General features: G+C 40.0%; 1 protein-coding gene across 1 annotated transcript; it reads right to left on the bottom strand.

Moving 5' to 3' along the window:
• Nucleotides 1-19,997: 19,997 nt before the first annotated feature.
• On the bottom strand, nucleotides 19,998-23,800 carry LOC138889508 (uncharacterized). The gene is made up of 3 exons (XM_070172822.1): nucleotides 23,540-23,800; nucleotides 21,802-22,674; nucleotides 19,998-21,251 (listed from the first exon to the last, which is right to left on the bottom strand). Exons 1-3 carry the CDS (start codon nucleotides 23,798-23,800, stop codon nucleotides 19,998-20,000), a joined length of 2,388 nt encoding a protein of 795 aa, XP_070028923.1.
• Between the last annotated feature and the right edge of the window lie 230 nt (nucleotides 23,801-24,030).

Here is a 24,030-nt window from a genome sequence, read left to right as displayed (position 1 = left end):
CTCTTTTGAAATTCATATAAGTGTTGTAATAATATTACCCATTCCAGAATTTCATTAAGGTATAGTTATGGTTGAATTGTTAAGATAGGGAATATGGCATGAAGTTGGCTATTAATTAAGTCTTACGACATTGTTAGACAGGTATAAAGTATTCTGGGAATATCAAGAAAATGAGTGGTTAGTGTATTTCGATTATTTGGTTGTGGATTAAGGCTAGATGATGATTGGTTGTATTTTATTCATATATGGCGTAATAATGATTATGGTTAACATCAATAGTTGGAAGTTGCATTAGTATCCTCCGCTATGTTTGCAAACGTCAAAATAGGGCGAATAATGTTGTATGCAATATTACTTTATTAAGTCAATTAGGTAGATTTGTTCTCTTTCTTAAAATAACAAATGGCCTAGGAATGTTATAATGTGAAAGTTAGTAGCAAGGGTTCTCATAAATTGAGAATCCAATCGGTTTGATTATATATATCTTACATTTAACCATAAGCAGAATCAACAAAATAATTAGGCCTGTTAGATTAAAAGAAAATATATGAGAATAAGATGAGATGTACAAGCACAAATTGCAACACTTTATATCAATGGTAATTAGAGATAGAATTTGCACTAAATAAATAAATAAAAATTGTTCAAAAAAACTTCTTCCATTCATAAATCATTTTGTGAGTTTCATATGCAATTCATCCTTTGGTATATGTATATATTGTATTTGTGAAGAATAGTATTAATCATGTTCTTATTCTTTACTTTGAATTTGAATAGTTGGGATGAATATAATCTATACCCGGAAATTATAATCGACGGGCAACATTTAATAAATTGTGAATCCTTTTAAAAAAAATAATTTAAAGGCATCCTTAAAATGTGAATTTCTCAGGATTTTCATATAAAATGTGTAGATATAATAAACAATTTGTGGAAAATCCATAATACCATTACAAATATTTTGCACAATTAGGGATGCGTTCGCGTACCCTGATAATATTTTAAAAGCAAGTTCGGATTATGCGTACGCGCAATTCCGAGCGAATATTTTAATAAAAAGGATTTCTCCGCGGATGTCAAAATAATTTCATATAACCCGAGATGTGCAGTTCATTGTCTAAATACAAGGGTGATGATGTTCCTGATTTTATTTTAAATTTCGAACATATATATTTTTTTAATAAAAACTATAACATGGACAATTTTATTGTGTACACGTATGCGTGGCACGATCCTCTATAATTATAAAAGATATATAATACGAATATACGTACGCGTAATTCGTCACAAACAATAAGTAAAAGCGGTAGTAAAATCAGGCAATATAAAAACGTATTTAGTAAAATCAAGATAATTAAGCCAATAATAAAAACAGTTGAGCGACCGTGCTAGAACCACGGAATTCGGAAATGCCTAACACCTTCTTCCGGATTAACAGAATTCCTTACTCAGGATTTCTGGTTCGCAGAATAAATAACAGAGTCATATTCTCCTCGATTCAGGGATTAAAACCGGTGACTTGGGACGCCTTTAAATTCCCAGGTGACGACTCTGAAATAATTAAATAAATCTCGTTTCGACTGTCCTTCAATTGGAGAAAACTCCCCACGCACCCCGCGGGCGCGGTGAAAAGGAGGTGTGACAGCTCTGGCGACTCTGCTGGGGAAAAAAGTAACCCAGAACCACTGGTTCAGGGTTTAAAGAATTCGAGCTTAAAATAACTGCGATAATTGGCTTTATTTACTATATGATTTTCAACTGTTTATATGCTTAACATGCTAAATGTTTTTTTACCGCTTTAATATTATTTGAATTGTGAATATATACAACTGCTACGAAACCCCTTTCTTTCTGAGTCTTCTGAATTTATGGTGTACATGTTCGCGTGACCCACCTTTCTGTTAAAGTCATACCAAATAAGACGAAGTTGGGACAAGTAACTAGGCCGGATAGACTTTCGTTCTCCCGGTACGTTGCCCCCGCTTCGGCTCAAACTGTCCGTTTGGTTAAGCCAGGTTTAGAACAATCAACCTCAGGTTTTACACTTAGAATAACTCAGCCATGTACCAGATCCCTAGTAGGAACGAATATTTGCATCATATGCATTTGGCCTTGGAGACTCAACACAGGGGTTGGGTCTGTCTAGGATAGGTTAACCCAAAATGAAAAGACCATCATGATGCATCCTACTTGCTACTTGTGCATTCATTTGCCTCAAACAGCTTGTTGACCAGCTTAAATGAAATCATGGTGAGAACCGAGGAATAAAATGGGTTGTTTTAAAAATTTCCAAAAAATAGCTTTAAATCTTGAAATAAAGGTATTTAATAAATAAATAAAAATTTTGAAAATGATTTTTTTTTTTTCAAAATGAATCTTGACTTTATTAAATTAAATTTTAGATACAAAATGAGCACCACGCAAAACCCCCCATCCACAAATACAGAAGAGTTTCTATTTCAGCTTCAAATGTGGTGGTATGATTTAGGCGAAGATGGTCAAAAATGGGTCATCAAGCATTTGGGAAATCTCACGGATATTATGAAAGTTAAACCCCGTGATGATCTGATTGCGGCGTTAGTAACTTTTTGGGACCCCGTTCACAATGTTTTTCGTTTCTCCGACTTCGAGCTTACTCCTACATTAGAGGAGATAGCTGGATATGCTGGTTTTGACGGAAGTCTAAGAAATCAAAGCTTGATATTTACAAAGGCTCCTTCGGTACATCGATTCTTCGGTCTTCTGAACATCAGCAGTCAAATCAGGAAAAGCAATGTCATCAATGGATGTTGCTCCTTCAACTTTTTGTATTCAAGGTTCGGAAAGTCAGATGGGTTCGAAATCCATGAGAAAGGCCTTACTAACAAGCAAAACAAAGACACTTGGCAGATTCACCGTCGCTTTGCCTTCATGGTGGCTTTTCTAGGAATCATGGTCTTCCCAAACAAAGAGCGAATAATTGATATTCGCACCGCGAAAGTTGTGAAGATCCTCACCACCAAGGTAAATCACACTCTTGTCCCAATCATTCTCTCAGACATTTATCGGGCATTGACTTTATGTAAATCAGGAGCAAATGTCTTCGAAGGATGCAAAATTTTGTTGCAAATGTGGGTGATTGAACATCTCAAACAACAGCCCAAGATCATACAGTATGGGCCAAGCAACGATAATTTCATCGAAAGTTATGAAGAGAGAATGAAAAATTATCAGGCTCCAGAAGGGATAGAAGCATGGGTATCTCATCTAAGGGCTTTAACATCAAATCAAATAGAGTGGACTTTGGGATGGCTCCCGATGAGGGAAGTGATACACATGTCAACCTCAAATAGTTATCTGCTACTATTGGGATTGAGAAGCATCCAGCCGTATGTGCCACTAAGAGTCCTAAGACAACTAGGGAGATATCAAGTAGTTCCTGATGATGAAGATTTAAGTATGCAAGTAATCGAATTACACCCAGAAGCCACTATTCCCGAGGCTCTACTTCAGCAGATGTGGAATGGATGTCGATACTTGAAAAGTGATACTCAAGTCCCAAACACTACAAAGGGTGAGATAAATCCTGGATATGCAAGGTGGTTCGAGAAACGGTCTCGCGTGGATGATGTACCAGAACCTGAGCTAAGAAGGCCAACAAAAAGACCCCATATTCAAAACTTTAATGATAAGATCCAAGAGCGGTTGATTTGGGAGAAAAGGAAAATGGGTACAAAGCAACTATCCATGCCCTAAAAGAAAATCTGAGGAGCCTCAGTTTGGAGAATGATCTGCAAGCACAAGAAGCCGAAGGCGAGAAGAAGAGTCTAGCTTGTGAGAATGAAAATCTTCATGCTCGATTCCAAAAAATGAAAAGAGTTTATGAAACACCAAAGAGGAGCTGGAAGGATCAAAAAACCATCGCCAATCTTTTTGAAAGAATGCAAGATTATGATTCCATTCTTGCAGAAAACGAAAGGGCGTTGAGCAAAGCAAAAGAAAGGATCCAACAATTAAATGAAGAAGCCAGATCTAATAAGGAACGCCAAGATAGGCAATCCGAAAAAGACCGGGCACAATTCAAGAAGGAAAAAGACCATTGGATGCGATCAGAAGACTAGCTTTGTGCACAACTAGAAGAGGCAAGAAGATACAACAGAGAACATCAACAGGCAGACCTCGACAGGGAAAGAGCCCAAGCAAGATTAGAGCAGGCTAGACTCCGAGCTCTATTAGAATCAGCTCTAGATCGGGAAAATCGTGTTAGAGATATAGCCACCACTCGTCAGCAGCAATTGCAGAACCAAGACCAACGTATCCGAGATTTCAGGGCAAAAATCCACGATTTGGTGGTCTACACTTCTCAAAGTTACGTAAACTGTCAAGGAATGGATTATGAAAGGTTTACAGAACATGCACCCACTTTTGCCCGTCATCTAGCATTGGAATTGGAAAGGATGTATCGTACGCTGGGAGGTCATCCAGGTCAAGCCCCATATTGAGCAAAAAATCTAATAATATATAACACAAGTGGAAAGTGGGGCACGTTGTGAGATGTTAAGAATTGTATCTTTTATTTTGATTTAAGTGTGTGTGTTTCAAGCCATTTTCTTACAAAGTTTTCAAATGTAATGTCTGTTCATCTTTGTATAATGAATAAAATGATTGCCTTTAGTCCGAACTACGCAAGGTCTGATTCATGCGGGGGCATGATACGTAGGCAATCTCTATAAGATTCGACCACCACGATAAAAGATATATATAATAAATAAAAGTGAATAACAATAAAAATTTCAAGAAAGCTGGGACGACACAAGCAGCCGAGCAAATGCATAATAGAAAGGGATTATTTGTCTAGGAGCATTGCATCTCAACGTGTGATTATATATGTGTTAAACTCTCAAAACTAACAAGTTTGTTCATTTCCAGAATTCAAGCAGTTAGTTTCTCTAAAGAGTATACTGGCATATTATCATTATCACACAAGATCAAAAGGACCAATACCCGAAAGTATGTCTATCCCAGATGTTGACACAGGTATGGAGCTAGAGGAGATGGATGTCGGGAAAATGAAAGAAGAGATGTTTAAACTCAAGCAGCAAATGACTGAGATGTACCAAACCTGGTCTACAGGACAGTTACCCCCGTCTTACTCAACTAACCCTGCTCCATCAATGACCCAAACTCAGGATAATATTACCACTGAATTATCCCCAAATTTCCCCATTTACCAACACTACCGAGGCACCACCTCTCAGACACCGCAGTCTCCACCTCCGAAACCAGTTCCATATTTTCCTCCACCTATGACTCCTGTTTTCGTAGCACCTCCCCCTGCTACATTCCACAAATCTCCTAGTGAGCCTACATTCCAGGCCCAGGACAACCAATATTACCCCCCGGAGCCCACCCTCAAAGCCTCCGAAATTCATTCAACCACTCCTCGTTTTGATCTCCCAACCGAAATTGACAAGCCAGCCAAAAATGCTGAACAAGAAGAGATGTTCAGGAAGGTCAAGAGTCTAGAACAATCGTTCAGAGACATGCGAGGATTAGGTGGGCAAGTCAGTGTAGCATACAAAGATTTGTGCTTATTCCCCAATGTACAATTACCAGTTGGCTTCAAGATGCCCAAATTTGACCTATACAACGGGCACGGCGACCCAGTAGCCCACTTAAGGGGTTTCTGTAGCAAGATGCGAGGAGCTGGGGGAAAGGATGAATTATTGATGGCTTACTTCAGTCAAAGTTTAAGCGGATCAGCTTTGGAGTGGTATACACGCCAGGACCATGGGAGATGGTACACCTGGGATGACCTGGCACAGGCATTCGCATACCATTTCCAATACAATCTGGAAATCATCCCAGATCGACTATCTTTGACAAAATTTGAGAAGAAACACAATGAAAGTTTCAGAGAGTATGGTTTCCGGTGGAGAGAACAGGCAGCAAGAGTGGATCCTCCTATGAAGGAGAGTGAAATGGTAGACTACTTCCTCCAAGCCTTGGAACCAACTTACTATGCCCATCTGGTTTCAACGGTTGGGAAATCATTCAACCAAGTAGTGAAGATGGGGGGTATGGTGGAAGAAGGCCTCAAAACAAATAAAATTATGAGCTATTCAGCAATTAAGGCAACTACTCAAGCTATTCAAGGCGGGGTAGGAGGAATCGGAAGAAAAAAGAGGGAGGAAGCAGCGGTAGTTGATTCAGGAATGTGGTCGGGACCCAGAGGTTCACCGCTTTACTATAATCAACAACGACCTCGCCAATCAGCTTAACACCACGATTCATCCCAACACTACTATCACCCTTCAGAGCCTCATTTTTCCATTAACCATGCTCAAGCATACAGTCAGCTACCTGTTCACACCAATTGGCGTGCTCCTGCCATACCAAGTACTTACCCACGAGCCTATCCCGGACCAGGTTTCAGGCCTAGGCCAGCATTCAGGGGAGAAAGGGAACAGAAAAAGAAAACTTACACTCCATTGGGAGAGTCTTACACTAGTCTGTTCCACAGGCTGAGACAGCTAGACATGCTGAGACCAATACAATCCAAGCTACCCAATCCTCCTCCAAAGAATCTGGATTACACCATTAGCTGTGAATATTGCTCCGGTGCACCAGGCCATGATACGGAGAAATGCTGGCATTTGAAAAATGCAATACAAGAGCTGATTGATACTAATAAAATCGAGGTTCAAACCCCCGAAGCTCCCAATATCAATAGAAATCCAATGCCAGCCCATCAAGAGGCCAATATGATAGAAATCATACAAGCTGATGGGGAGACAAAGAAGCCGTCACAAACTGTCATGATGATCAAGTCTCATGAAGCCAAGCCAGATAAGCAGTTAACAGAGGAGAAGCCGGTACTTAAGCAGAACAGAAATGGTGATGAACCATCTATGATGGTCGAGGAGGGATCATCGAGCAAAGTTGCCACAAATCAAGAAAGGCCGAAAGTGATAGTACCAGGGGTTGCTAACAAACCCATTGTATTTGTGGAAGGAGCCCGTACAGATCGGGTTATTATCACACCTGTAACCCAGCTGCCAGTCATCAACAACAAAGCCATCCCATGGAACTATGAACGGGTAACTGTAATGTACAAGGGAAAAGAAGTCAAGGAAGAAGTGTCTGAGGTGCAAGGCTTGACTCGTTCGGGAAGATGTTTTACACCCTAAGAGTTAAGAAAAACTAAAAATAATCCAACACCAATAAAGAGAGTTGTGACGGAAGAAGAGGCAGAAGAGTTTTTAAGAAAAATGAAACTCCATGATTATTCTGTTGTGGATCAATTGAAGAAGACGCCCGCTCAAATTTCATTGTTGTCATTACTGATCCATTCAGAGGAGCACCGTGTGGCTTTGATGAAAATCCTGAATGACGCTCATGTTCCTGAAAAAATCTCTGTAAATCATTTGGGAAGAATAGCCAACAGAATCTTTGAGATAAACAGAATTACATTTGTTGATGATGAATTGCCTGTGGAAGGTACCGAGCACAACAGAGTTCTTTACCTCACCGTGAAATGTGAAAACTCCATAGTAACCCGAGTATTGGTTGACAATGGGTCAAGTGCAAACATCTGCCCTCTCTCCAATTTAAGCAAATTAAATATTAAAGAGGAGAGGATCCAGAAGAATAGTATCTGCGTACGGGGGTTTGACGGTGGAAGTAGAGATTCATTTGGCGACATAATGTTGGAACTAACAATAGGGCCAGTTGAATTCACAATGGAATTTCAAGTGTTGGACATAACTGTTTCTTACAACTTGTTGTTGGGTCGACCATGGATCCATGCTGCTAAAGCAGTCCCGTCAACACTACATCAGGCTGTCAAGTTTGAATGGGATCATCAAGAAATAGTTGTGCATGGGGAGGAAAGTTTAAATGCTCACAACAATACCATTGTACCAGTCGAGGGAACAGAAAATGACCAGGGACCATGGGTATACCAAGTGTCCGACACAGTGTCGGTAGAGAAAATTCCAGAGGGAAAATGCCTTCTGAATCCAAAAATATCCTCTGCATCAGTCATGGTAGCCTATGAAATGTTAAAAAATGGTTTTATACCCGGCAAAGGTCTGGGCTCATCTTTGCAAGGAATTATACAACCAGTATCTCTCCCCGAGAACTGGGGAACATTCGGTTTAGGGTTCATACCCACTGTCGATGACGTGATAAAGGCCAGAAAGTTGAAACACAAGGCATGGGATCTTCCAAAACCAGTCCCACATCTGTCAAAGTCTTTTGTCAAGACCGGTGCTAAAAATCGCCCGATAACAACAATTCCTAAATCCCGGGTCAATCCTGAGGAGGAATTGATTGAAAGATTCGAGAAATTATTTGATGATGTGAATATGTTGGAAAGCGGAGAAGGGTGTAGCAACGCAGAAGTTCAATTCGTTGGGCCAGAAACAAAGCTTAATAATTGGAAAGCTACTCCTCTCCCCATTCGAAAGGAGTCTTGGTAGTTTATTTTGATTTTCTTTCAAGTTTGTTTGGGTTGCTTCAGGGTTGTAATCCCAAAGCTTATCTTACAGTTTGTTTGAAGTGTGCAAAACCTTGTTATCTTTCATCATCCAATAAAAGCAGTTTCCTTTTTATTATCATTCCTGATAGTTTTCTTTTCTTTTTCTTCTTTCCTGTACAGTTCCTTTTACGCTGGCTCTAGTGATATGGCATGCATGAGGAATCCTCAGCCCAGTCTTAAAAATCAATCTGGTTCCGAAATATTAATTCAAGAAATATATTGTGATTATGAATCAGAATATGATGAAGATGAGGTTTTTGAAGAGATTAGTAAAGAGTTAATTCACTTTGAGGAAAAAATCAAACCTAACTTGAGTGATACCGAGGACATCAATATAGGGGACACGAGTAATATCCGGGAAACTAAAATAAGTGTCCATCTCGAACCAAAGATCCGAGAAGAGTTAATTAAAGCACTCATAGAATTCAAAGATGTTTTTGCATGGTCGTATGACGACATGCCGGGCCTGAGCACTGATTTAGTGGTTCACAAATTGCCCACCGATCCAACGGTGCCTCCTGTCAAGCAGAGGCTGAGAAAATTCAAGCCTGATATGAGTGTGAGAATTAAGGAAGAAATCACCAAACAATTGGAAGCAAAGGTCATTCGAGTCACTCGATATCCTGTTTGGTTGGCTAATATCGTTCCTGTACCAAAGAAAGACGGCAAAATTAGAGTATGCGTCGACTACCGCAATCTCAACAAAGCAAGTCCAAAGGATAATTTCCCATTACCCAATATCCATATTTTGATCGACAATTGTGCCAAGCATGATATAGGATCTTTCGTGGATTGTTATGCCGGGTATCATCAAATTCTAATGGATGAAGAAGATGCAGAAAAGACGGCATTCATCACACCATGGGGAACTTATTGCTACCGGGTAATGCCATTCGGTTTGAAGAACGCCGGAGCAACCTACATGAGAGCGATGACCACAGTGTTTCATGATATGATACACAAGGAGATTGAGGTATACGTGGACGATGTGATCATAAAATCAAAGCATCAGGCTGACCACGTTGGGGATTTGAGGAAGTTCTTCTTAAGACTTCGCAGGTACAACCTCAAGCTTAACCCTGCCAAATGCGTATTTGGAGTTCCATCTGGAAAGTTGCTGGGATTCATAGTCAGTCGGCGAGGCATCGAGCTAGACCCATCAAAAATCAAAGTCATTCAAGAATTTCCACCTCCCAGAAACAAAACTGAAGTAATGAGTTTGCTGGGAAGGTTAAATTACATCAGCAAGTTTATTGCTCAGCTCACAACAACCTGTAAGCCAATTTTCAAATTGTTGAAAAAAGATGCTGCGGTCAAATGGACCGATGAGTGTCAAAAAGCATTCGATAAGATAAAAGGGTACTTGTCAAACCCACCCGTGTTGGTCCCGCCAGAGCCAGGAAGACCTTTGATTCTTTACTTGACGGTCTTGGAAAATTCATTTGGTTGTGTATTGGGGCAACATGACCTCACCGGCAGAAAAGAACAGGCCATCTACTACCTTAGCAAGAAATTCACAGCTTATGAGGTTAAGTATACTCATCTGGAAAAGACATGTTGCGCCCTAACATGGGTAGCTCAGAAGTTGAAACACTATTTGTCGTCCTACACTACTTACCTCATTTCTCGTCTGGATCCATTGAAATATATTTTTCAAAAGCCTATGCCAACGGGAAGACTTGCAAAGTGGCAAATTTTGCTCACAGAGTTTGACATCATCTATGTGACTCGGACTGCAATGAAAGCCCAAGCACTGGCCGATCATTTAGCCGAAAACCCGGTCGATGAAGAATACGAGCCATTGAAAACCTATTTTCCTGATGAAGAAATAATGCATATTGATGAGATGGAGCAGATTGAAAAATCTGGTTGGAAACTTTTCTTTGATGGAGCCGCTAACATGAAAGGAGTCGGGATAGGAGCTGTAATCATTTCTGAAACAGGGCATCACTATCCTGTTACGGCTCAATTGCGATTTTATTGCACCAATAATATGGCTGAATATGAAGCTTGCATTTTGGGGTTAAGGCTAGCCGCAGACATGGGTATCCGAGAAATCTTAGTCATGGGAGATTCGGATCTTTTGGTACATCAAATTCAAGGAGAATGGGAAACCCGAGACTTGAAGCTCATACCATACCGACAATGTTTACATGATCTTTGTCAGCGGTTTCAATCAGTGGAATTCCAACATATTCCAAGAATCCATAATGAGGTTGCCGATGCATTGGCTACCCTAGCATCAATGCTGCACCATCCGGACAAAGCTTATGTAGATCCACTACATATTCAAGTCCACGATCAGCACGCTTATTACAATATGGTTGAAGAGGAATTGGACGGTGAACCGTGGTTCCACGACATCAAGGAGTATATCAGGATGGGGATATATCCCGCACAAGCCACAGGAGATCAAAAGAGGACCATTAGGCGATTGGCAAATGGATTCTTCTTAAGCGGAGGAGTTTTGTATAAAAGAACACCAGATCTTGGATTATTAAGATGCATAGATGCCAGACAAGCTACAGCTGTCATGTCTGAAGTACATTCGGGAGTTTGTGGACCCCACATGAGCGGATATGTGTTGGCAAAGAAAATCCTCCGAGCTGGTTACTATTGGCTTACCATGGAGCGAGATTGTATCAGTTTTGTGCGCAAGTGTCATCAATGCCAGATACACGGAGATTTGATTCATTCTCCACCATCCGAGTTGCACACAATGTCGGCACCATGGCCCTTCGTTGCCTGGGGCATGGATGTGATTGGACCAATTGAGCCATCAGCATCCAATGGGCACAGGTTCATTCTGGTAGCCATTGATTATTTTACCAAATGGGTTGAGGCCAAGACATTCAAATCAGTGACCAAGAAAGCTGTGGTCGATTTTGTCCACTCAAATATCATATGTCGATTCGGAATCCCAAAGGTGATCATCACAGATAACGGTGCTAATCTTAACAGCAACTTAATGAAGGAAGTATGTCAACAGTTTAAGATTACACATCGCAACTCTACCCCATATCGGCCCAAGGCGAATGGAGCAGTCGAGGCAGCCAACAAAAACATAAAGAAGATACTTCGGAAAATGGTAGAAGGTTCAAGACAATGGCATGAAAAATTACCATTTGCATTATTGGGATACCGCACTACTGTTCGCACTTCAGTAGGAGCAACTCCTTATTTGTTGGTATATGGCACTGAAGCAGTAATTCCTGCAGAAGTTGAGATTCCTTCCCTTCGGATCATCGCCGAAGCAAAGATTGATGATGATGAATGGGTCAAAACCCGTCTGGAACAGTTAAACTTGATTGATGAAAAACGATTGGCCGCAGTATGTCATGGTCAATTATATCAAAGAAGAATAGAAAGAGCATACAACAAAAAGGTGCGTCCACGGAAGTTTGAAGTGGGTCAGCATGTGCTGAAACGTATTCTTCCACATCAGGTTGAGGCAAAAGGCAAATTTGCCCCGAATTGGCAAGGACCATTCATTGTGACCAGAGTATTATCGAATGGTGCACTATGCTTAACAGATATTGAAGGCAAATGCATAGATATGGCGATCAATTCTGACGCGGTAAAAAGATATTATGCATAACTTTTGAATGTTTGTATTTAGCATTATTTCGAAGATTGGAATGACAAAGGCAATTTATTCTGCTATCCAAACACTATACCCTTTGCTTCCCCTTTTGAGCCATATTTGTTTCGTTCCTACCCTGTCTTGGAATCGATGAAAATCAAATATGAAGTAACAATAATAATAATAATAATAAAAAATCACTATTATTTAGTGAACTACGTTTGACCTGATTCCTCAAAGAAGGATACATAGTCGCCTTACGGCTCGGTCATAAGGTGCACAATATACATAATGTGCACAAAAAGAAACATCAAGAGACCCCAATCAAGAAAACTGGGGCAGGAGTTGTATTGGGAAATAAGAAAAAGATTCCAAGAGTTGTAATTTTAAACACATACCAAAGCTGTTTTTAATACCTTTCCATTTCCCACCACAAACCAAAAAGACCTTTCGACCAATCTTAGAAAAATGCTGAGTCAAACAAATGAAGATGGTTCATAACACAAACAAGAAAAGAAGGTAAAAATGAGAGAGTCTTATAGGTGAAAACCCACACGGGCACCATAAGGCGACGGAAGTTGAGAGAAAGTAAAATGAGAGAGTCTTATTGGTGAAAACCTTCGTAGGCAGCATAAGGCAAAAAAGGAGTAAGAAATAAACAAATGAGGAAGGTTTATCGGTGAAAAACTCTCTGAGATATTGCAAGTCCAACAGGCCTGTAAAATGAAAAATGAAGTTGGATTACGGAAATTTTGGGGAAAACAAAAATGAGACAATTGAAAGGAGATTGATTAAAAGACTGGGTTGATTAATCCAAAATGCATACCCTGATCATTGGCGCCAGTGACTCCAATCAGATAAGTTTATTCCTTTTCCAACAGTCATCCAAATTTGGATTTTTCTTTTCATTCTATAATTGTCGAAATCAGCGTGTTTCATCACTAATAATCTTACTTTTCTAAAGCTTTGAGATAAGTTTTATTCCAAACAAATAAGAAGGAATGTCAGGGTACACTACCAAGATTCAGGATTACATGATGCAAAATACGGCCATGAAAGGCGGGAGATAAAAATGATAAGATATGGGAGGAAGAAAAGTGAAATCAAAAGTGGATCAACAATGTCAGGAGGGACATATGATTACAGTTAAAAGGGTTTGAAGGAAAACATACAGAGGGGAATCCTATAGTCAAGGATCAACTACAAAGACAAAACAGTCTTTTTCAACCATTCCAAGGCAATAAAACAAAACGAAGAAGAAGCCCCACCATCAGCAAGAATACCCCAGTTAACCACCCTGCTTTAAACTAACGAAGTTTTCTTTGATTTAAAACAGGGGCAAAAACAACATTTGTGTCAGGAAACACTTGGTAGAGGATGAAAAGAAAAGAAGAAATCAGGCGTCCACCTGGAGAATGAGGATGAAGAACTAAAGAAGTTAGGCGTCCACCTGGAGAATGAGGAAGAAAAGAAGAAGTCAGGCGTCCACCTGGAGAATGAGGATGAGAAAAGAAGAAGTCAGGCGTCCACCTGGAGAATGAGGATGAGAAAAGAAGAAATCAGGCGTCCACCTGGAGAATGAGGATGAAGAACTAAAGAAGTCAGGCATCCACCTGGAGAATGAGGAATGAGAATTGAAGAAATCAGGCGTCCACCTGGAGAATGAGGATGAGAATTGAAGAAGTCAGGCGTCCACCTGGAGAATGAGGATGAGAAAAGAAGAAGTCAGGCGTCCACCTGGAGAATGAGGATGAGAAAAGAAGAAATCAGGCGTCCACCTGGAGAATGAGGATGAAGAACTAAAGAAGTCAGGCGTCCACCTGGAGAATGAGGAATGAGAATTGAAGAAATCAGGCGTCCACCTGGAGAATGAGGCTGAGAATTGAAGAAGTCAGGCGTCCACCTAGAGAATGAGGATGAGAATTAAAGAAATCAGGCGTCCACCTGGAGAATGAGGAATGAGAATTGAAGAAATCAGGCGTCCACCTGGAGAATGAGGATGAGAATTGAAGAAGTCAGGCATCCACCTGGAGAATGAGGATGAGAATTAAAGAAATCAGGCGTCCACCTGGAGAATGAGGACAAATAATTGAAGAAGTCAGGCGTCCACCTGGAGAATGAGGATAAGAATTGAAGAAGTCAGGCGTCCACCTGGAGAATGAGGATGAGAATTAAAGAAATCAGGCGTCCACCTGGAGAATGAGGACAAATAATTGAAGAAATCAGGCGTCCACCTAGAGAATGAGGATGAGAATTAAAGAAGTCAGGTGTCCACCTGGAGAATGAGGATAAGAACTAAAGAAGTCAGGCGTCCACCTGGAGAACGAGAATAAAGATATAAAGAAGAAGTCAGGCGTCCACCTGGAGAATGAGCATGAGAATTAAAGAAATCAGGCGTCCACCTGGAGAATGAGGACAAATAATTGAAGAAATCAGGCATCCACCTGGAGAATGAGGATGAGAATTAAAGAAGTCAGGCATCCACCTGGAGAATGAGGATAAGAACTAAAGAAGTCAGGCGTCCACCTGGAGAACGAGGATGAAGATATAAAGAAGAAATCAGGCGTCCACCTGGAGAATGAGGATGAAGAAAAGAAGAAGTCAGGCGTCCACCTGGAGAACGAGGATGAAGAACTAAAGAAGTCAGGCGTCCACCTGGAGAATGAGGATAAAGAAAAGAAGCAGTCAGGCGTCCACCTGAAGAATGAGGACAAAGAAAAGAAGAAGTCAGGCGTCCACCTGGAGAATGAGGATGAATCCGCAGTCAGACACCCACCTGGAGAACAAGGGAGTACAATTGAAGTGTTGAAATCAAAAACCCGCTCATATGAGAAAGGAGCACATTTAGAGTTAATAAAGCAGAGGAGTCCAACAAAGTCCCCAGCAGGAAACAACAAGAGTCCCAAACAGATAAAGAAAATATGGGACACAATGAAAAGGAAAACGGAATAAGCCAAATGCCCAAGAGTCACCAAGATATCAAGACAACAAGAAACGCAAGGGCATGATCTAGATAAGATTTTTATAATTCATGTACCATAGTATAATTTAGCTTTTTGTATTTCCTTTGAAGTAAGGTGTAATAAGGAGGTCAGCAAGCAGTAAAAACAGCACGAAGCAGCAGTAACATCATAGTCCCACGGTAGTCCCAGCTACCCAAAACTTCCCGAACTACATTGACCTGATTCCTTTATAGCCAAGGATATGTAGGAAACCTTGGAAGCAGAGTTTCGGTCAAATCTTTCAAAAAAATGCTTCCCACGGAGTATTTGAACGGGTAAAAATCGCTCGTATCCGCTCACTTTATCTTTGCACGAAAACTCTTCGAGTTTCCGCACAAAAAGGGGCAGCTGTGAGCACGTGATTTTTGCCTTACGAAAACTACTCCAAAAATAAATCAAAAATAAAATAAATTTCTGTTAGTATGCAATTTGTGAATTTGCGTGGTGTTTGTTAAATATTTGTTTTATGTCCGTAAATATTTACGTTGTCATAATAAAATGAAAAATAAAATAAAATACATGTTGCATGCATATCTAGGATTTAATTATGCATTAATTCAAAATAAAAACACAAAAATATGCATTTTTGTTCTATTTTAAATATTCCACTGTGTGATTAATGTTTTGTCTGTATGTTGAACAGTTGTTATAAAGTGATTAATATTGTCTACAAGTTAAAATTGTTTTATAATTAAATTTAGGAATTTAAATTAGAAAATTGAAATAAAAAATAATAAAATAAAATAAAATAAAATAGAATGTGAAAATCGGACCTGGATTAAAATCCAGGCCCAAAACCAAATTACCCCCCCCCCTAGCCCAATCCAGGCAGCCCAAGTCCGGTTCAATCCAGACGAGCCAAAACGACAGCGTTTAGTCGTAGCTTCTCAAGGACCGTTGGATCAAATCCAACCAACGGTTAAGATCTCACCCCCTTACCCGTAACCCGTAAACCTACCCTTTGACCCGATCTAGGCTGACCCTGAACTTAGACCAAACGACAACGTTTGGTTAAGTGGATTGATCTCAACCGTGCATCTTAATTGAGCCAACGAATGAGATCAATCCACCCCACCCCACCCCTATATAAGGACCAAACCCCTACCCCGGCCCCTAACTTAACACCCCCCCCTCCTCTCACTGTTCATCATCGTTCCCAAACCAAACCCCTAACCCTAGCCACCCTAGAATCCCACCGCCTGAAACCCGGTGGCAACAACGCCGCCGGTCACCAAAATAACACCCTAGAACCCCCTGAACATCCTCTATCCAGATATGCTAGCCACTTGGCTCGAATCTTCCTTAAGGTTCTCGAATCTTCATTTGAAGATTCGAGCCGAGCTTAGATCTAAACCAAACAACCCCTAGTTAACACCATAGTACCCCCGAGCATGCCTCGTTATGGATCTGATGTTTGTTTGGCTCGAATCATTTTCGAGCTTCTCGAATCTTCTTTTGAAGATTCGGACCAAACAAGAACAAACTCAGATTTGTTCTAAACTGACACCAAATGACCCCTAGGCTACCCTCACCCTTGTGTCGTATTTGGTCCCCCTCGAATCTGACCAGAAATGGTTAAGTCCCAAATCGAACCTTCAAGAACCCTAGAAATACCAGACTTTTGGATTCTGCCCAAATTAAATAAAGATTGAGGTTTAATCGACCTTAGTCGAAGTATTTTCAGTGGAAAATACTTCGACTAAGGTCTGTTTGATTTCAAACAAAGTCCAAATCCGAGTTGAGTTCGAGTCCGATTAAAATTGAAAGATTCAGAGGTAATTTATGTGTATTCTACGTGTATTCTATGTTTGTTTCATTAGTCTGTATAATTTTTCATAATTTTCAAGTCAATTTTGTTATACTATCTCATACTCGTCTATTTTGATCAGAATTATACTATTGTTTCTGTTGTTTATGAGTGTTTATAATATGTGTAATCGACTCGATTAAGTTCGTCGATTAGTTGTTTTGTAAATTCGTATTGCCATTAATGTTGTTTGTAATACCCTGTTTATCTGTTTGGAGTTGATTATTATCATTGGAATCAGTCAATTAGTTCTTCCCAATTAATTGATTCTTGTTTAATAAATCAGAAAGTTTGTCAATGGTGTGTATATGTTGATTTCTGAACATTGAGTTTCAGGGCATTGTCAGTATATTGACAATGCTCCTGTGTTTGTTTGATTTTGTTCAAAGTTAAAGTTCGTTTGAATCATTATACTGAACTCAGTGTAATATTGTTGTGATGTTAAGTTTGAATTCAAGTTTACAAAAGTTGGTCAAATACAATTGTGTTAGGAGGTTCATAGGATTGGTTATAACTGTAAATCAGAAGAATAATCAAGTTTGTACAGATTATAGAATCTGTTTTGCAGTAGGTTCTGATTTTTTCAGTAATAACATTAGGATTTCAGGGGGTACTATTGGGAATGAAATAATGTGATAGTGTGCTGATAATGGAGTGTTAATGGCTATTAGTTAATGAATAATAATGGGGAACAAAGAGTAATGGGGCTGCTTAAAATCAGGATAGGATCATTTAAATTATTCAAAAGCAGTTTTTAATGGAACTTTTTGATTTTAAAAGAAGAAGGGGGTCCAAGAAGCACTTAAAAAGATAGGACCAGCCCTGTATAAATAGAGGGGGCTGGACAGACCTTGGAAAAAAAAAAGAGTGTGAGATTGAGGAGGAAAAATCATATTTTAAGATCAGATTGTAAAAAGAAGGAAAAATCAGATTTAGATCAGATTTTAAGAAAAGAAAAGGAAGAGGAGAATTAGTTTTTCAAGAGAAAGGAATAAGTTTTAAGGATCAGATTTTAAAACTGAAGAGGAGGGCTTTCAGACAGAAATGAAAGAAGAGAAGAAAACAGAAACAGAAAAAAACAGAAATAGGAATCCGAAACAGGAAGAAACTGAAAATCTGAAAAAATGTTATCCTTCTAGAATCTGTCCGTTGTTTGTTTTTGTGGATATTATTCAGTCTGAATCTGAAATCTTTCCCTCAAGTTTCTGTCACTGTTCATCTGGGTTAACGGGTCTTGTTTAGACTTGCTGTGTTATTGGTATATTCTGCTGGTTTTGTTACTGCTGCAACTGCTGAAAATTTACTTCTTCTACCTTCATTTCCAGGTACTTATCTCTTAAATTCTATGTTGGAAAGAGATTCAGCATGACAAATCAATGAAGCTTGAATTGCAGTTCTATTTTTCCATTTATCTAAGTTTGTTATTATAAATTTCAGTTTTCGTTTCATGTTGTTTCATATAGAAGTATGCTTGACATGTTAATTATCAGTTGATCATTCTCTTTTGAAATTCATATAAGTGTTGTAATAATATTACCTATTCCAGAATTTCATTAAAGCATAGTTATGGTTGAATTGTTAAGATAGGGAATATGGCATGAAGTTGGCTATTAAATAAGTCTTACGACATTGTTAGACAGGTATAAAGTATTCTGGGAATATCAAGAAAATGAGTGGTTAGTGTATTTCGATTATTTGGTTGTGGATTAAGGCTAGATGATGATTGGTTGTATTTTATTCATATATGGCGTAATAATGATTATGGTTAACATCAATAGTTGGAAGTTGCATTAGTATCCTCCGCTATGTTTGCAAACGTCAAAATAGGGCGAATAATGTTGTATGCAATATTACTTTATTAAGTCAATTAGGTAGATTTGTTCTCTTTCTTAAAATAACAAATGGCCTAGGAATGTTATAATGTGAAAGTTAGTAACAAGGGTTCTCATAAATTGAGAATCCAATCGGTTTGATTATATATATCTTACATTTAACCATAAGCAGAATCAACAAAATAATTAGGCTTGTTAGATTAAAAGAAAATATATGAGAATAAGATGAGATGTACAAGCACAAATTGCAACACTTTATATCAATGGTAATTAGAGATAGAATTTGCACTAAATAAATAAATAAAAATTGTTCAAAAACACTTCTTCCCTTCATAAATCATTTTGTGAGTTTCATATGCAATTCATCCTTTGGTATATGTATATATTGTATTTGTGAAGAATAGTATTAATCATGTTCCTATTCTTTACTTTGAATTTGAATAGTTGGGATGAATATAATCTATACCCGTAAATTATAATCGACGGGCAACATTTAATAAATTGTGAATCCTTTTAAAAAAAATAATTTAAAGGCATCCTTAAAATGTGAATTTCTCAGGATTTTCATATAAAATGTGTAGATATAATAAACAATTTGTGGAAAATCCATAATACCATTACAAATATTTTGCACAATTAGGGATGCGTTCGCGTACCCTGATTATATTTTAAAAGAAAATTTGGATTATGCATACGCGCAATTCCGAGCAAATATTTTAATAAAAAGGATTTCTCCGCGGATGTCAAAATAATTTCATATAACCCGAGATGTGCAGTTCATTGTCTAAATACAAGGGTGATGATGTTCCTGATTTTATTTTAAATTTCGAACATATATATTTTTTTAATAAAAACTATAACATGGACAATTTTATTGTGTACACGTATGCGTGGCACGATCCTCTGTAATTATAAAAGATATATAATACGAATATACGTACGCGTAATTCGTCACAAATAATAAGTAAAAGCGGTAGTAAAATCAGGAAATAAAAACGTATTTAGTAAAATCAAGATAATTAAGCCAATAATAAAAACAGTTGAGCGACCGTGCTAGAACCACGGAATTCGGAAATGCCTAACACCTTCTTCCGGATTAACAGAATTCCTTACTCAGGATTTCTGGTTCGCAGAATAAATAACAGAGTCATATTCTCCTCGATTCAGGGATTAAAACCGGTGACTTGGGACGCCTTAAAATTCCCAGGTGGCGACTCTGAAATAATTAAATAAATCTCGTTTCGACTGTCCTTCAATTGGAGAAAACTCCCCACGCGCCCCGCGGGCGCGGTGAAAAGGAGGTGTGACAACCATCAAAGGCACGTACACAGACATTGTTGGGTCGGATTCTTTCGGTACCGATTTCCATATGCTGCAGAGTTGAGAGTGGGCAAATGTCTACCCCAGAACCTCCGTCCAACATAACCTTTTTCACGTAGTACCCTTCGCATTTGACTGTAAGGTGCAGGGCTTTGTTATGTGCGGCCCCTTCTGGGGGCAAGTTATTTTTGGTGAAGGAGATCAGGTTGATTGCAAAATATCTTTCTGCCATTCTCTCCAACTGCTCTACAGAAGTCTCAACAGGTACATATGCTTCGTTAAGGGTCTTGATCAATACCTTTTGATGTTCATTGGAGTTCATTAACAGAGATAGCAAGGAGACTTGTGCGGAAGATTTTTGAAGCTGGTCGATCACCTCATAATCTGCCATTTTCATCTTTTGAAAGAAGGCCTCCGCTTCTTCGGCACTCACGGGCTTCTTAGATGGGAAGCGCTTTCTAGTGGCGTTGTTCACCTCTTCCAAATTGAAATACTTTTCAACTGGGTTATTTTCTTGAGCTTCTCTTGAGATTTCTTTGCCCTTAAAGGTCACCACTGATTTGTTGTAATTCCATGGCACAGCTGCAGGATTTGTCATGGGCTTCTGTGGCGCGCGACCAATAACTACGGGCTCACTCAGCCTTGGTGGATTAATTGGCTCCCGCATCATATAAGCTCCCTTGGGAACATATATTTGGGTTGTCTTGTTCAGTTCCAATCTCATGGGAGGACTCAAAGTCATCTTCTTTTCTTTGCAGCCTCGAAGGACATAGAGAACAACATCTTTGGGAGGCATTGCCCCAGTTTCAACTTCAAATTTCTTCTCTGACTCTGGAGGGGTAGTTTTGTTCTTTTTCTCCCCTTTGTCTTGCTTCGGGGCAGCTTTTGATTTCTTTTCTACATCATCAATGGCAATGATGGCCTTCAACGCTGGGTCAAATTCCTTATCCTCACAAATCATTCCGATTACTGGCCCGTTGTTGTGGGCTGGCAGTTGGTTGTTAGTCACGTTGGTAATATCTTCATCCCTTAGCACTATCTTCCTTTGTTCTATAAAGTCTTCCACAGCTCTTTTCAAAGTCCAACAATTTTCTGTATCATGCCCCTCAGCCCCTGAGTGATAAGCGCATCGGGTGCCACGTTGGTAAGAGGGTGATTCTGGGTTTTGCCTATTCGAGGGTACGGGCTGCAACAAACCCATTTGGACCAATTTTGGGAATAGGCTAGAATAAGACTCGCCAATTGGAGTGAAGTTTGATTTCCTTGGTGGCTCCCGGGCCCGGAAGTTGTTTTGTGGAGGTCGGGGATTGTAGTGGGCTTGGTAAGGAGGCTGGTTTCTGGGAAATAGAGCTTGGTTCCGATTGGCTTGTTGTTGTGGCCGGATATAAGGTTGAGCATTCATGACTGGGAATGGCTGAGGAGCAAAGGCCACATCTTGGTGGGGGTAATAGTGTTGTGGGGTTCTTTATGAGAAAAGGGATCTGGGAGTACGGTGTTTTCTTGCAACCGATGCTGCCATGGATGTTTCTTCCTTTTTCTTGCCATTCGCTACTCCTCCGTATCCACCCTAAATGGCCTGGGAGGTGGCTATGATAGCAGATTGGCTTAGAATTCGACCCGTTTTCAACCATTTCGCCAATCTTGATGGCTTCAGCGAACGGTTTGCCCATTGCGGACATCATATTTTGGAAGTAGTCAGCTTCCTGAGCTTGGAGGAAAACTGTGACCATTTCAACCTCATCCATCGGAGGCTTTACCCTGGACGCCTGCTCACGCCACTTAACTGCGTACTCTCGGAAGCTTTCCGAGGATTTCTTTTTCAGGTTTGTCAGTGAGTTCTGAACTGGAGCAATATCAATGTTGTACTGGAACTGCCTGACGAAATCTCTAGCAAGATCATCCCAGATGTACCAGCGGGATATATCTTGGTCCATGTACCACTCAGATGTGATGCCCACCAGACTTTCTCTGAAATAGGCCATGAGGAGTTCTTCCTTTCCACCTGCTCCTCGCAGCTGGTTGCAATACCTCTTGAGATGGGAAATAAGATCATTGTGCCCATCATACTTCTCAAATTTGGGGGTTTTGAATCCCAATGGTAGATGCACATGAGGGAACATACATAAGTCGGCATAGGACACACTTTTTTGTCCACTCAAGCCTTGTATGCTTTTGAGACTCTGGTCCATACTCCTCATCTTTCTTGCAATCTCTTCTTGCTCAGGAGTTTTGGTGGTCTTTTCTTGCCCTGCGGTGAACTCATACCGGGGTGGTTGAGAGTAAGTATAGGTGGGAAACTGTACAGGTTCCAGTGGGAAAGATGATGTTAAGAAGGTGAAGGATGATGGGTCAAAGTTTGGCCTGGGCAGTGTAGGATGTGTAGTAGCTGAGGATGGCGGAGCAGTGAAGATACTTGAAGTCGCTCCTGAAGCTAACACCTGGGGGCGAACCTCAGAAGGTGTTCCAACAAAGTGGGCCGAGATAGTAGGATATCCGAGTGGGGTATTGGGGTGACTGATCGGGATATTGGAGGCTCCACCCACCCTAGGAAAAAGCTCGGGAAATCCAGGGATTGCACTTGGTGGCTCTCTTCCATTTGACCATGCGTCCTACATTTACATCATACGGAGACGCAATAACCTATTTTTCTCGGCAGTTGTCGATCCTGAAGTCGGGATGCCCGAGATCGGACTCTCATCTGCAATAGTAACTGTTGGCAGAGTGATTTCTGAAGACATTTCAACGCTACCTTTCGACCTTGTGAAGTATGGATGCGAAGCCAGACTACTACAAAACCAACCACCTTACTATAGAACCTTGACTTGACAGTAGACAACCAACTGGTTAGTTTGAAACAAATAACACATAGGTAATCGCACGTTGGGGTGTGATGCACCTATACAGTTAAACGTGTTTCTATATGTTTCGCAACGATTGCATGTTTCATCCCAGTTTTGCTTATTTTCCCCAATTTTCTCTTATTGCCTCATCTGTTATTCCTTATTTTCCTCTCTTCTCTTTCCTTTCTCTCCTTTTTCTGTTTTTGGTTTTTTTTTGACTTTTTTTTGTCTTTTCTTACGGTTTTTTCCCTCTTTTTTAAAAAAAAGATCATGACCGTATCCGATGAGGATTGCCTACGTATCATGACGCCGCACGAATCAGATCATAACGTAGTTCAAGAAGTAAATGCAAAAAATAAAAGGACAATTTTTGTTTTTTTTTTCAAATTTTCATTAATAAAACTTTACTGAATTACAAAAGACTCGGAACATACCTTTTCTAGGACTTTAAGACTCAGGACATGCCTTTTCTAGGACTTTAAGACTTAGGACATGCCTTTTCTAGGAATTGAAAACAGACTCGAAATATGAAAAATACAAACTCAGAAAAAGGAAGAAAATACAATCAAGAAAATATCAGTGCCTCCAACCCTGCCCTAGGAACACCAATCGGTCTTGCAGCGGGCCTACTTGCCATGTCATCTTGGAGTCGATAGAGTTCTTCCATTATCAGACGGACGAAGATCATTACAGGGGCGAAAAACATGGATCTTGTCATGTCCTCACACGCACTGCATTTCATGGTGATGTAGTTAGCAATCCTTCGAACCCTCTCTCTTATGATGCCCTTCTCTTGCAACAAACGGCCAATCTGACGGGATCTAGCCTCTAAGACTTGGGTGGCAGCGTGATTTTGCTCTTGCAAGTGTTGTAAGTCCTCTTCCAACCATGCCATTAAGGTGTAACAATGTTCTCTCTCGGCCTTAAAATTTTTGGCTTGTTTAGCCATTTCACCTTCGAGGTTGCCAATCGCCTTTTCCCAACCTGTGACCCCTTTTTCATATCATTCCTTCATCTGTTAAACGAAAGCTGCATGCCCTTCGGCATTTTTAGCCAACCTCGTTCGTGTTTTTCCTAGTTCAGACTCAGCTTTCTGCAGGTCATCTTCATAGTCACGCACCTTTT

The sequence above is a fragment of the Nicotiana sylvestris genome, chromosome 4, assembly GCF_000393655.2.
Source record: "Nicotiana sylvestris chromosome 4, ASM39365v2, whole genome shotgun sequence".
Classification (NCBI taxonomy): Eukaryota; Viridiplantae; Streptophyta; class Magnoliopsida; order Solanales; family Solanaceae; genus Nicotiana; species Nicotiana sylvestris.
This window is presented reverse-complemented; position numbering and strand designations above follow the sequence as displayed.